A 12,502-nucleotide genomic window follows, 5' to 3' on the forward strand; every position below is an offset into this window, starting at 1 on the left:
GGCACCCCTCCCTTTTAATAACCTGCCTCCACCCTCCAGGCCAGCTGTTCCCACGTGCGATGTCAAATGTCCACATGATTCATGACCCCAGGGCAGGTCACAAGGCGGGAGAGAGGTTAAAACCTGAGCAACAGCTGATTCTAAGAACCCGGGCCCCCTGGGGTCACAAATCCCACCCCCTCCCCTAAGGCGGAGTCCTCCCGTGTGTCTTTGCAGCCGCGTCCCTATGTGGGTCCCAGGGGTCTGTAATGAGACCAGTCGGAGAAGCCTGGAGAATTTAAAGGTCAGGCGGCTGATTGGGGCTCAAACGCAGCAGCAGCTGGGATGACCCAGGCTATGGCTTTGGGGGTTGCATGATCCCTTTCAGTAGCCGGTTCTTAGAAACCACCGTGTAGGGCTGGAGTAGCAGACATGCAAGGTCTGGGAAGAGCCGGTGAGGCTTGCTGAAGAGGCCGGAGGGCGGGGGGCCTGGTTGCCACAAAGAGGAGACAAACACGCACGCAGAGATGCGGATCCCGGTACAAAGTAGCAGGGACAGCAGTGGCCCAATAGCCAAAGTTCAAGTGTGGCCACCAATACTCCAGGGTAGCAGCTACGCCCAGGGACAGAAAAAGTACACAGACTGAGAGTTTCAGAAGGGGTGAAAATAGTAGGTCCGCAAGACTAACAGCCAACACTCATGGACTGTTTCAGACGCTCTCCTAAGCCCTGTGGGTGAACCACCCGGCATCCAGCTCCAACAGTAGCCCCTGAGGTCAGCTGCTTCTACAGACTCCACCTCGAGATGAGAAAAACAAGTCTCAGAGACGTTATTTGCCTAAGGGCACACACCTAGTGAGTGGTGGTGTCAGAATTCGAACCCTGGGTGCCTGGCTTTCTCTGTGGAGTACTAGGAAGCCAGAAAATGGAATAAAGTGGGTTTATTTGAACTGACTTTGAAAGAGCTCCAGGGGCGCCTGAGTGGCTTAGTTAAGTTAAGCGTCCGACTTCAGCTCAGGCTGTGATCTCACGGTTCGTGAGTTCGAGCCCCACGTTGTGCTCTGCTGACAGCTCAGAGCCTGGAGCCTGCTTCGGATTCTGTGTGCCCCACCCCTGCACCCCACCCCTGCTCGTGCTCTGTCTCTCTCTCTTTCAAAAATGAATAAACATAAAAAAATTTTTTTTATTTTTTTTATTTATTTATTTATTTTTTTTTTTAAATTTTTTTTTTTTCAACGTTTATTTATTTTTGGGACAGAGAGAGACAGAGCATGAACGGGGGAGGGGCAGAGAGAGAAGGAGACACAGAATCGGAAACAGGCTCCAGGCTCTGAGCCATCAGCCCAGAGCCTGACGTGGGGCTCGAACTCACGGACCGCGAGATCGTGACCTGGCTGAAGTCGGACGCTTAACCGACTGCGCCACCCAGGCGCCCCCAAAAAATTTTTTTTTAAAAAAGGAGATGGGCTCCCTAGTTGTGGGAGGAACCACCCCCCGCCCCCGGAAAGATACACACTAATGCTACTTAAGCGATTTAAAATAAATATATGAAAAATGAAAAAAAAGCAGTAAAAAAGACAGGTGGATTATGGTCTGGAGCATTATGCCTAGGACTCGAAGACAGTATTGAATGTGAAATAATGTGGAGACAGAGAGAGAGAGACAGAGAGAGAGACAGAGACAGAGAGCCCTGTGCTGAAAAAAGCAGAGAAAATTCCATGAACGTTCCCACGTTTTCCTTCACCAACCGAACTTTTTGGAGTAGAAAAAGTTGGATTTGCTCTAAGGGTGCAAATTATGTATCCCACAGCTGACTTGTGGCTTCTCTCTGAGTGACGATGGGTTTGCAGAGTCGGTCTGTCTGTCTCCCACGCTATCAATGGCTCCCTGCCTGAAGCTGTATTCCCCCCTCCCTTAGTTATCTTTTTATTTTATTATTATTATTTTTTGATTTTTAAATGTTTATTTTTGAGAGAGAGAGAGAGAGAACGAGCAGGGGAGGGGCAGAGAGAGGGAGACACAGAATCCGAAGCAGGCTCCAGGCTCCGAGCTGTCAGCACAGAGCCTGACGTGGGGCTCGAACTGACGGACCACGAGTTCATGATGAGAGCCGAAGTCAGACGCTCCACCCAGGTGCCCCCCTCAGTTATCTTTTTAAATTCCTGAGCAGGAGGTCCGACAGCCTGGGGCTGGGAGCAGGCTGTTTACCACTTCTGTCTCAGAAATTACCAAGGCGGGACTGGTAGTTTGAACAGGACTCTCTATTTCTGTGTGTCTGTAGGTTTTCGGTTCAATGTTGTTTCCTTTTTCATTCTTCCCCTCCTCTCCCACCAAAATCATCAGAGAGACTGATTCTGCCAATTCTGCCACATTTTCAACAAATTTTGCAGACCCAGACCCTGGTGTGGGCTCACTGCCTATTTCCTTGAAATGTCAGAAGTAGGAATGAAAAACAAATGACACCAGAGCAGAAACATCAAAGCCCCCTCTGAGTTTCTGTTCCTTTGGGAGTCCAAGGATAAGCTGGGATTCTAGAATTTTCTGAACAGGTCGCTGGGACCTGGCAGACATTGTTAGAGGCAAGTTCTGTGAATACTGGCATTGGCTCCCATGACCCCCCATTGTGAACTCAGCCCAGAGTAGCCAATTGGTCTTTCCAAGATGCAAACCAGATCAACCTCCTGTTCTAAACCCCCCAATGGCTGCCCGCTGCTCTCAAGACAAAATCCAAGCACCTTCACTCCGCCACGGCTCTGTGCCGTCCTGCCTCCCCACCTTCTGGCCCCCCCCCCCCCCGCCACCCCTCTTCCCTTCACATACCAGCCGCTGGCCTCCTGTCAGCAGGAACACGCCTGACACATGACCGCTTGCCTTAATTTACATGTACCAGCTCTAGGTCACCTCTTCAGAGACCCAGCCCTGCCCACCCCCCAACTGGCCCCTCCTTCCCCAGACCCTCTTCACCGCATCTCCCTGCTCATTCTCCTTGGAATGCTCATCATGGTACTTGCTGACTCCCTAGCTCACCATCGGGTGTGGACTGAATTGTGTCCCCCCTCACCCACAATTCCTATGGTGAGCCCTATCCCCCACTGGAACTGTATTCCAGGATGGGGCCTCTAGGGAGGTGTTTATCATTAAAGGCGGTCATATGCGTGGGGCTCTAATCCTATAGGACCGGTGTCCTTATAAGAACGGAAAGACCCCCCAGGGATGTCTTCTCTCCTCATGCACACACAGAAAAGGTCGTGTGACGACACAGTGAGAAGACGGCCGTCCTCACGCCAGGAAGAGAGTGCTCACCAGAAACCAAATCTGCACGTACCTCACTCAGCCTGGGACCTCTCAGCCTCCAAAGCGGTAAGAAAATGAATTATCTCTTGTTTGGGGCTCCTCGTCTACGGAACTTTGTTATTGTGGCTCCAACAGACTAATACACTGTCGTACCCTCTCACTGGGACACAAATTCCCTTCAGGCAGGCCTCGAGTGTCCGTTCAGGGCTGTATGGCGTGCACCTAGCATGCTCCCTGGAACAGGGCTGGTGCTCATGAATGTTTGCTGAGTGAACGACAAATGTGAACGACAAACACAAACGCTTCTCCCCATTCCTGTACCTGCTGCCGCACAGACCAGGGGTTCTCGGGGGCACTGCAGTGCCCCTAGGGGTGCTTGGAAATTTATGGGGATGCTTTTTTTTTTTTTTTTAATTTATTTTGGGGACAGAGAGAGACAGAGCATGAACGGGGGAGGGGCAGAGAGAGAGGGAGACACAGAATGGGAAACAGGCTCCAGGCTCCGAGCCATCAGCCCAGAGCCTGACGCGGGGCTCGAACTCACGGACCGCGAGATCGTGACCTGGCTGAAGTCGGACGCTTAACCGACTGCGCCACCCAGGCGCCCCCCGAGGGGACGCTTTTATTGGGGGACCTTAATGGCATTTAGTGGGCTGGTGCCAGGCGTTGCTCAGTGCACGGACCAGTCCTGCAAAAGGCAGATTTTTCCCAAGTCCCATCTGGCTCTGCACATGCCAGACGTTCATTCACACATTAAAGACCTGGCTTGAAGAAGAACGTATCAGAAAACAGCCTCACCCCTTTGTTCCGTATTATCTACGGCTGCTCCTTCAAGCTGCAATGGCAGAGTTACAAGCAATTAGAGACTTAAGGTCCACAAAATCTCGAATATTTACTCTCTGGCCCTTTTTACAGAAGAGGCTGGCTAACCCCAATCCCAGTACGTCTGTCCATTTCACACATACATACAAAGGGTTTGTTTGTTTCTTTTTCCCCAGCATTTTCACGTAGGTTAAAATTTGCAAGAATGCTTCCGTGGCGCGCTCGGTTGGAATTATACCATACCATAATATCTTCGATTATTTTTTAAAATTTACTTACTCTTGAGAGAGAGAAAGATCACGAGCAGGGGAGGGGCAGGGAGAGAGAGGGAGAGAGAGAGAATCCCAAGCAGGCTTTGCACTGTCAGCACGGAGCCCGACGCGGGGCTTGAACCCCCAAACCGCGAGATCAGGACCTGAGCCGAAATCAAGAGTCAGAGGCTTAACCGACTGAGCCCCCCGGGGCTTCGATTATTTTTAACCGAATGTTTAACGATATTCAGTTACACGATGCAGAAAACAACAGAAGTGCTCTTCCCTCACAGACCCTACTGCCTTCAGGGGGAAACTGGGTGTGAGAGTGAGGCTCCTTCCCTGGGCTGGGAGAGACACAGACCCGGAGCTTCCCCTCTGGAACAGGCTGCATGCTGGACAGACAGCGTGCGAGCCCAGCTCCACCTCCCTCGCCCTCCATTTATCTCTAGTTCTTTCCCCAAAGCCAAGCCAGCAGCAGTTGCTGTCAATTTCACAGGCAAAGTACACCTAGACTCTGACCAGGTCTCTCCACCGCCACCGTCACCCCTAAGCCAAGGGCCTGTCCTCCTTTGCTTGGACCACTGCGCTGGCCTCCTCGCCGGTCTCGTGCTTTCTTTTGCCTCCACAGCCTGTTCTCCACGTGGTGGCCAGAGGAAGCCTGTTAAAACTCAAGACGTATCATGCCACCCTCCTGCTCAAACCCCTCCACTCTCCTCCTCCGTGAAGCCTTCCTTGACCACTCTGTCGCAAAAAACACATCACAAACCCAGCACTGGCTTCTTTCGTTTTTCCCTTAATTCTCCCTCTCCCCCCAACGTACCATAGAACTTGTTTTCCTTATTTATTATCTGTCTCCTACCGCAGAACATCTGCTCCTTGAGGGCAGGACCTAGAGAAGGAGCTCAGAGTCCCCCGTCCTGACATCAGTTTTCTCCATGGCCACCATGTAGAACAGGGTTAGCAGAATGGTGGCCAATGGGCAGAAGTAGTTCTTTTTAATTTGTTGCTACCAATTTAAGTTTTTTTTTTTTAATTAAAAAAAATTTTTTTTTCTTAACGTTTATTCATCCTTGAGACACAGAGAGACAGAGCATGAACGGGGGAGGGTCAGAGAGAGGGAGACACAGAATCTGAAACAGGCTCCAGGCTCTGAGCTGTCAGCACAGAGCCTGACGCGGGGCTCGAACTCACGGACCATGAGATCATGACCTGAGCTGAAGTCGGCTGCTCAACCGACTGAGCCACCCAGGCGCCCCCAATTTAAGTTGTTTTAAATAAATGTTTATTTATTCTGAGAGAGAGAGAGAGAGAGAGAGAGAGAGAGAGAGAGCGAGCAGGGGAGGGGCACAGAGAGAGGGAGACAGAGAATCAAGGGCTCAAACCCACAAACCTCGAGGCCATGATCGGAGCCGAAACCAAGAGCTGGACGCTCAACCGACTAAGCCACCCAGGTGCCCCCCAATGGAAGTGTTTTAAATTGGGGAAGATCTTATGAAGTCGTAATTTCCAGGCTTTTGGGTCTGTTTGTTTGTTTACTTTGGAATAATTGACCCCCGTATGGCACCACTCGGCCTGAGTGGAGTAGGGCCTCCTCTTTATGGAGGGCTAGGGATGCTAAGTTCATCCCAGGCTTCACCCAACCAGCCCCACACACTGCCCTGTGGGCCAGGCTCCCGGGGCATGTTGGTTTGTGACCAGGGGCAGAATGAAGAGAGCGGGCCTGGAGCCAGATAGCTGCGGAGTCCTTCTGGGCCTTGCCTCTTAGCACGTTTCAGGTACAGTTTTACCTATGTTGTGCCATCGATTAGGGTCTGTTTCCCCACCCTGGCGCACAGAAAAGCCGCTCCATTGACATCTGCTGCAATAATGGCATCTGAAGACACCGCCCTGGGTCCCCCACAAGCTCTCAGTTCCACATGCAGACCCTGAGGGCGGCTTCTGGGGCCCTCGGTTCCGCAGCTTTGCCCCGAAAACCCCTCTTGTGGTGGGGGCAGGAAGAGAAGGCAGTGGAACACCTCCAAAACAGAAAAATAAACTTTTCCACTTTTGCGTGACTCAAAAAAACCCGATGATCTCAGTCAGCTTGGGCTGTTACAACAAAACACCCATAAACCGGGTGGTTTAAGCAGCAGACGCGTATCTCTCCCACTACCGGAGGCGGGGGAGTCCAGAAGCAGGGTGCCGACTGACTAGGTTCCTCACGAGAGCCCTCCTCCCGGCCTACAGACGGCCGCCTTCTCGCCATGCCCTCACACGGCCTTTCCTCGGGGGGTGCGCTCGAGGGGAGGACACCAGTCTCATCAGGGGGGCCCCGTCCTCATGGCCTCATCTCACCCTAACTGCAGGCCACGGGCAGCATCTCCAAATACTGTCGCACTGGGGTTAGAGCTTCAATAGATGGATTTTAGTGGGACGCAAGCGTTCGTTCTGGAACACCTGTTAACTGCCTTCCCCGGACCCCCTCATTAACCAGGAGAGTTGCCTTTTAATGATCTCTTACAGTTGTGCCGCCTGACATGGTGGCCACCGGCCACATTTACGGTTGCTATAACTACGAGTAAACAACAGAAACATGTCATTGCTTCAGCTGTTTTGGCCAATGCTCAACAGCCCCATGTGGCTCGTGGCCACCATATTGGGCAGCACAGACATCCAACCCTTTCCCATCATCGCAGGAAGCCTATAGGCCAGCACTGCCTTCATGAATTGTTTTTTTTTTTTTTTAAGTTTATTTATTTTGAGAGAGAGACACAGAGAGAGCAAGAGGGGGAGGGGCAGAGAGAGACAGAGAGAGAGAATCCCAAGCAGGCTCCAAGCTGTCAGCACAGAGCCCCACGCGAAGATCGAACTCACGAACCGTGAGATCGTGACCTGAACCGAAACCAAGAGTCGGACGCTTAACGGACTGAGCCACCCAGGCGCCCCTTCGTGAACTGTGGATGATGAAACTCCCTTCTGACCCCCAAAACTAAGGCTCAATCACCCGAGCTGCTTTCGTGGGTCGTCTCCAGCGACTTTTGGAGATGGGGGTGACTAAATAAATCTTGTTCCGTGGTCAGAGGAAAAGACTGCCCATTTAAACTCCGTACGTCCTAAATCTGGAAGGCGTCAGCACAAGCAGGAAGTGGCAGGCCCGCCAAACCCCGTGAAGGTGACGAGAAGGTGACTGCCAGGGTGGAGGGGCCGCATGGTGCAAGAACGCTGACATGTATCGGGAAACCTCACCCACTTTGTCGTGTGCAGGAAAGTTGCTGATTCACACCAGGAAACCCGACCTCAGGCCAGGAACCCATGGATGCCAAGCCTGGCCCCTGTCTCGACTGACAGAGTGAGAGACCAGGCAGACTTGGAGACTGGCTGGGCCGGGACAGCCTATTGCCAAGAAGAAATACGGAAATTACCCCACTTCGCCAGGAGGAGGCCACTGGGCTCCAAGGCAGCTGTGGCCGTGCCCATCACTTGAGTCCTCCGGGAAATGCCTCACTGATGAAACAGGCCAGAGGTGGGCATGGAAGGGGGTGAGATCTTCCTGGGTCCCCAAGTCACCACCTGGTTGGGGATTTTCTCTGAGCACCCGGGGTTCAGTTAAGAAACTATGGAAACAGGGGCGCCTGGGTGGCGCAGTCGGTTAAACGTCCGACTTCAGCCAGGTCACGATCTCGCAGTCCGTGGGTTCGAGCCCCGCATCAGGGTCTGGGCTGATGGCTCAGAGCCTGGAGCCTGTTTCCGATTCTGTGTCTCCCTCTCTCTCTGCCCCTCCCCCGTTCATGCTCTGTCTCTCTCTGTCCCAAAAATAAGTAAACGTTGAAAAAAAAAAAAAATTAAAAAAAAAAAAAAAAAGAAACTATGGAAACAGATTGCAAGATGGAGTCATGAAGACCAGCCTTATACACGTTCGTCTGCTTCACAAAGTATTTTAAAGAGAGTGTTTAAATCGGTTTGCCAAAGGGGCGCCTGGGTGGCTGGGTGGGTTGAGTGTCCGCCTTCGGCTCAGGTCATGATCTCGTGGTCTGTGAGTTCGAGCCCCGTGATGGGCTCTGTGCTGACAGCTCAGAGCCTGGGGCCTGCTTTGGATTCTGCCTCCCTTTCTCTCTATCCCTCCCCCACTCACGCTCTGTTTTCTCTGTCTCTCAAAATAAATCAGTTTGCCCACAATGAAAAAGATTTCACAGTCAAATCCAGCTACAGGGATTACCCTGAAAATGGAAAGATTTAGCCTCCCCAGCGTCCCATTCTCGTGTGGCAGCAACGGGCGAAAGCCGAGTAATACCTACACCCCTGCCAGACGGGCGCGTAGTTTTCAGCTTGCCCTCGGCCTGACCGCTCACCACTCCCTGCAACATTACAACTAACTCACTTCTCTCTTTCATTGAGAAGAATCACCTCCCGGAGCAGGCTCAATCCACAGAACTGCAGAATCATTTGCAAAGAGTTAACGACCTGCGTGTCTACGATTTGCGATGTAAATGTTTTTCAGTTTGCCACTTGTTTTCTGTTTTGTTTGTTTTTGTTTTGACTTTACTTCTGGTGTTCTTTGCCACGCCCCCACCCCCCCCCCCCCCCCCCCCCCCAACCAATCTGTAGTTAAACTTGCTGTCTTTTCCTTGATGGCTAGCTTCTAAGTCACAGTGAGAAAAGCCTTTTCTACTCCAGGTTATACAAATTTTGCTTATTGTCATTCTAGTTCTTTTATGATTTGACTTCTGACATTTAAACTGCGGATCCAGTAAAGAAGATGTGGTATCTATACACAATGGAGTGTTACTCGGCAATCAAAAAGAAGGAAATCTTGCCATCTGCAACTACGTGGATGGAACTGGAGGGTATTGTGCTAAGTGAAATTAGTCAGAGAGACAAAAGTCATACGACTTCACTCATATGAGGACTTTAAGAGACAAAACAGATGAACATAAGGGAAGGGAAACAAACATAATATAAAAACAGGGAGGGGGACAAAGCAGAAGAGACTCATAAATATGGAGAACAAACTGAGGGTTACTGGAGGGGTGGTGGGAGGGAGCATGGTCTAAATGGGTGAGGGCATTAAGGAATCTACCCCTGAAATCATTGTTTCACTATATGCTAACTTGGATGTAAATTAAAGAAATAAAAACAAAACAAAACAAAAAACTGTTGATACAGGAGAGGAGGTGGTGGGGGGATGGGCTAGATGGGTGACGGGCATTAAGGAGGACACTCGTGGGGGTGAGCACTGGGTGTCGTATGTAAGTGATGAATCACTAAATTCTACTCCTGAAACCGATATTACGCTATATGTTAACTAACTAGAATTTCAGTAAAGTTTTGAAGGAAAAAAATAAACTGCTAATCCATTTGGATTTTTTTCGTGATATGCAGTAAAAGGAATGGATTTTCCCCCTCCAGATGGCTAACGAATTGTTCCAAAACCATTCACTGAATATTGCGTCTTTCCCCACTGACATGCCATCTGCCCCATGTACAAAATTCCTAGATACGCTTTGTCTCTTTCTGGATGGCACGCTCTCCTCTACTGGTCAATCAGTTTACACATACACCCAAAACAAGCTGTTTTGGTTACTAAGGTTTTATCATATGCTTAAATATTAGTATGCCTGGCGCCACAGCACTCCTCTCTTGTACAATGTCTCAAATCTAATCTCCTAGTTCACAGAAAAGTAACCACAAATCGGCTAAAGATTTGAAAAGAGGCTCAACCTCATAAGACACACAAATTAGTATTATGCCAAGAAACCGCTTTTCATGCATAGGATTGGAAAAAATGGCCAATAACTAGATGCCACTGGGTTGGCCAGATCGGCACTCTCACACACTGCTGGCGGGAGTTTAGATTGGTAGAATCCCTACGGAAGGTAGCTTAGAAAATCCACCAATTTTTAAAAATGGGACTTTCCCCTCAACCCCGAATTCTTCTTCTGCACAACCTACCCTTCAGATGTCCTTGCAGAAAAATGAAATGATACACATTTAGGATTATTCATAGCCATACTGGTGGTAATTGTAGACACCCAATGAGGAACTGATTAAATGATTTACAGGACATCATTCGAAAGAATGACAGGCACCTGTGAAGAAAAAGAGGAAGCCCTTTCTATACACGGACTTACAAAGTTCTTCAATATCTGTTGCTAATGAAGAAAGCAAAGTGCAGAAGCCGGTGTATGTATGTTACCTATGAAAATAAGAGTAAATGCAAGTGTTACTGCCATAATGTGCCAAAGCCTTCCTGAGAGGCTGTGTGTTGTGCAAAATTGTTCACTGAAATAATGGGGCTTATGGGAAAAAGTAGGGTTAGGGCAGACTGCTCAAAAGCAACACAACTTTGTAACCAAAGCACTGACAAAAGCAAGAATAATAATAATCTCAATAAAAAAGAGTAATAGAGAAGTGCTACAATAAATAGAGGACTTAGCTTTAAAAAAGAGGTGAAATTATCTTGACAGAAGGGGGTATAAAGACACTGGAAGTATTGAACTATGGAAACCAGGGCAAAATGCACGAAATATTGGGGAAATTGCAAAAGAAATTCTTCAAAAACAGAGCATGAGGCCAAACTGAAGTCAGACGAAGAACAAAGGGCACCAGGGACAGAACTGTGTTCCTAGAAGCTTGTTGTCTTTACCAGTGTTACGTATTTTGCATTCAGCTGCTGTTACCATATGTGCTGGGGAAAAGTGCAAACAAACCAATACGGCTGTACATGCACTTCTGGCCAAGACTGGGTCATGGGGACTAGATTTACCTCCCCACGTGAAATAGTTAAAAAACTAGATTCCCAAGACATCAGACATCAGATAATGAGTGACTGCAATCTTTGAGAGAAAGGAAACGAAGAATGAGCCACATGATTGCCCCACTGTGGCCGGAAGGTGCCCAGTGCCCAGTGGTCTCTCTAAGCTGAACAGATGAACTGCAAGTCCAGGGAAGCCTAATGGGTAGGATTCACAGAGCAGAGTTCCAGAAAACAGAGCTGCACTGTGAGAGTGCTCCAGAGATTTGTGGACATTTCCCCTAGGGTGTCCACAAAGGCTGGAGGAGAACCACTTGAAAAGATTAGAAGGAACAATACCCAGAGCTCATAACAGAGTTTCAAATAGTTCTTATTCCTGCCGGCCAGAGTGGAAAACCTCATAATTCGTGGGGCATTGGGTAGAATACACAGAAAGGCTTCCTCAGTAGTGGGAAAATGTTGTTAGGTCAAGAGTGCCCTAGACCAAATGTTGCTCTGCTCTACCTAACAAAACTGAAAGCAAGACTAGAGAGGATCAAACTGTTTCCATGTAATTTAACTGCATCCCAGAACAGAGCTTAAGAATATTCATAGAAATATAAAAATGTCCAGCATCCAACAAGGTAAAATTCTCAATGTCGGGCATACAATCAGAACTTATGCACACAAAGCATCAGGAAATATGACCTGTAATGAGGAGAAAAATCAGTGAAAAATAACCGAGAAATGACAGAGATGACAAAACTAATAGATAAGCATATTAAAATAGTTACTATAACTGTGTTCTGTCTGTTCAAGGAGCCACTAGAAAGACTGGGCATGTTAAATAGAGGCATGGAAGATTAAAAAAAATAGAGATCAAATATCTGAAGATGAAAAAAAATGCCATGAGTGTAATTAACAGCAGATCAGATACTATACAAGAAAAGGTTAGTGAACTTGAAGACATAGTGGGGAGGAACTACTTGAAGAAGTAATGGCCGAAACTTTTCCAAATGTGATAAAAACTATAAACTCACAGATTAAGAAGCTCAATGAATCCAAAGTCCTAGAATCATGAAAAAAACAGCACCAAGGCATCAAAAATGAAATTGCTTAAAACCAGTGATAAGGAGAAAATCTAAAAAGCAAACGAACCAATGCAACTTTAGAGTTCTCATTTGGAAACAGAGTTGACATCGTTTCCTTACTTATGAAACATGAATGAATGACTTCTTGTCATAGAAATATGAAGTAGAATGGACTGTGTTCATGTTTGCTCATACTTGCAAAAAACCCCAAATCTGGATGGGCTCACAAGAACCTAGTTTAAATGGTTAACCGTTGAGGCTTTGGAAACTGAGTGGATGTGGGACAAGGGTAGAAGAGAGATTTCTATAGATGTTTAAACTAGGTAAATACATAAACTGCTCAAAAAATAATA

At 48.5% G+C, this 12,502-nt stretch overlaps 1 protein-coding gene across 1 annotated transcript in view; it reads right to left on the reverse strand.

The window, feature by feature from the left end:
• Positions 1-334: 334 nt before the first annotated feature.
• The window catches only part of LOC116737999 (eyes absent homolog 2-like), a 45,788-nt gene continuing 33,620 nt past the window's right edge, over positions 335-12,502 (reverse strand). The window contains exon 5 of the mRNA XM_032592733.1: positions 335-468. Within this exon, the coding sequence (XP_032448624.1) occupies positions 335-468 (134 nt within the window). The remainder of the gene's footprint in view (positions 469-12,502) is intronic.

Source organism: Lynx canadensis, chromosome A3 (genome assembly GCF_007474595.2).
Source record: "Lynx canadensis isolate LIC74 chromosome A3, mLynCan4.pri.v2, whole genome shotgun sequence".
In the NCBI taxonomy this organism is placed as follows: Eukaryota; Metazoa; Chordata; class Mammalia; order Carnivora; family Felidae; genus Lynx; species Lynx canadensis.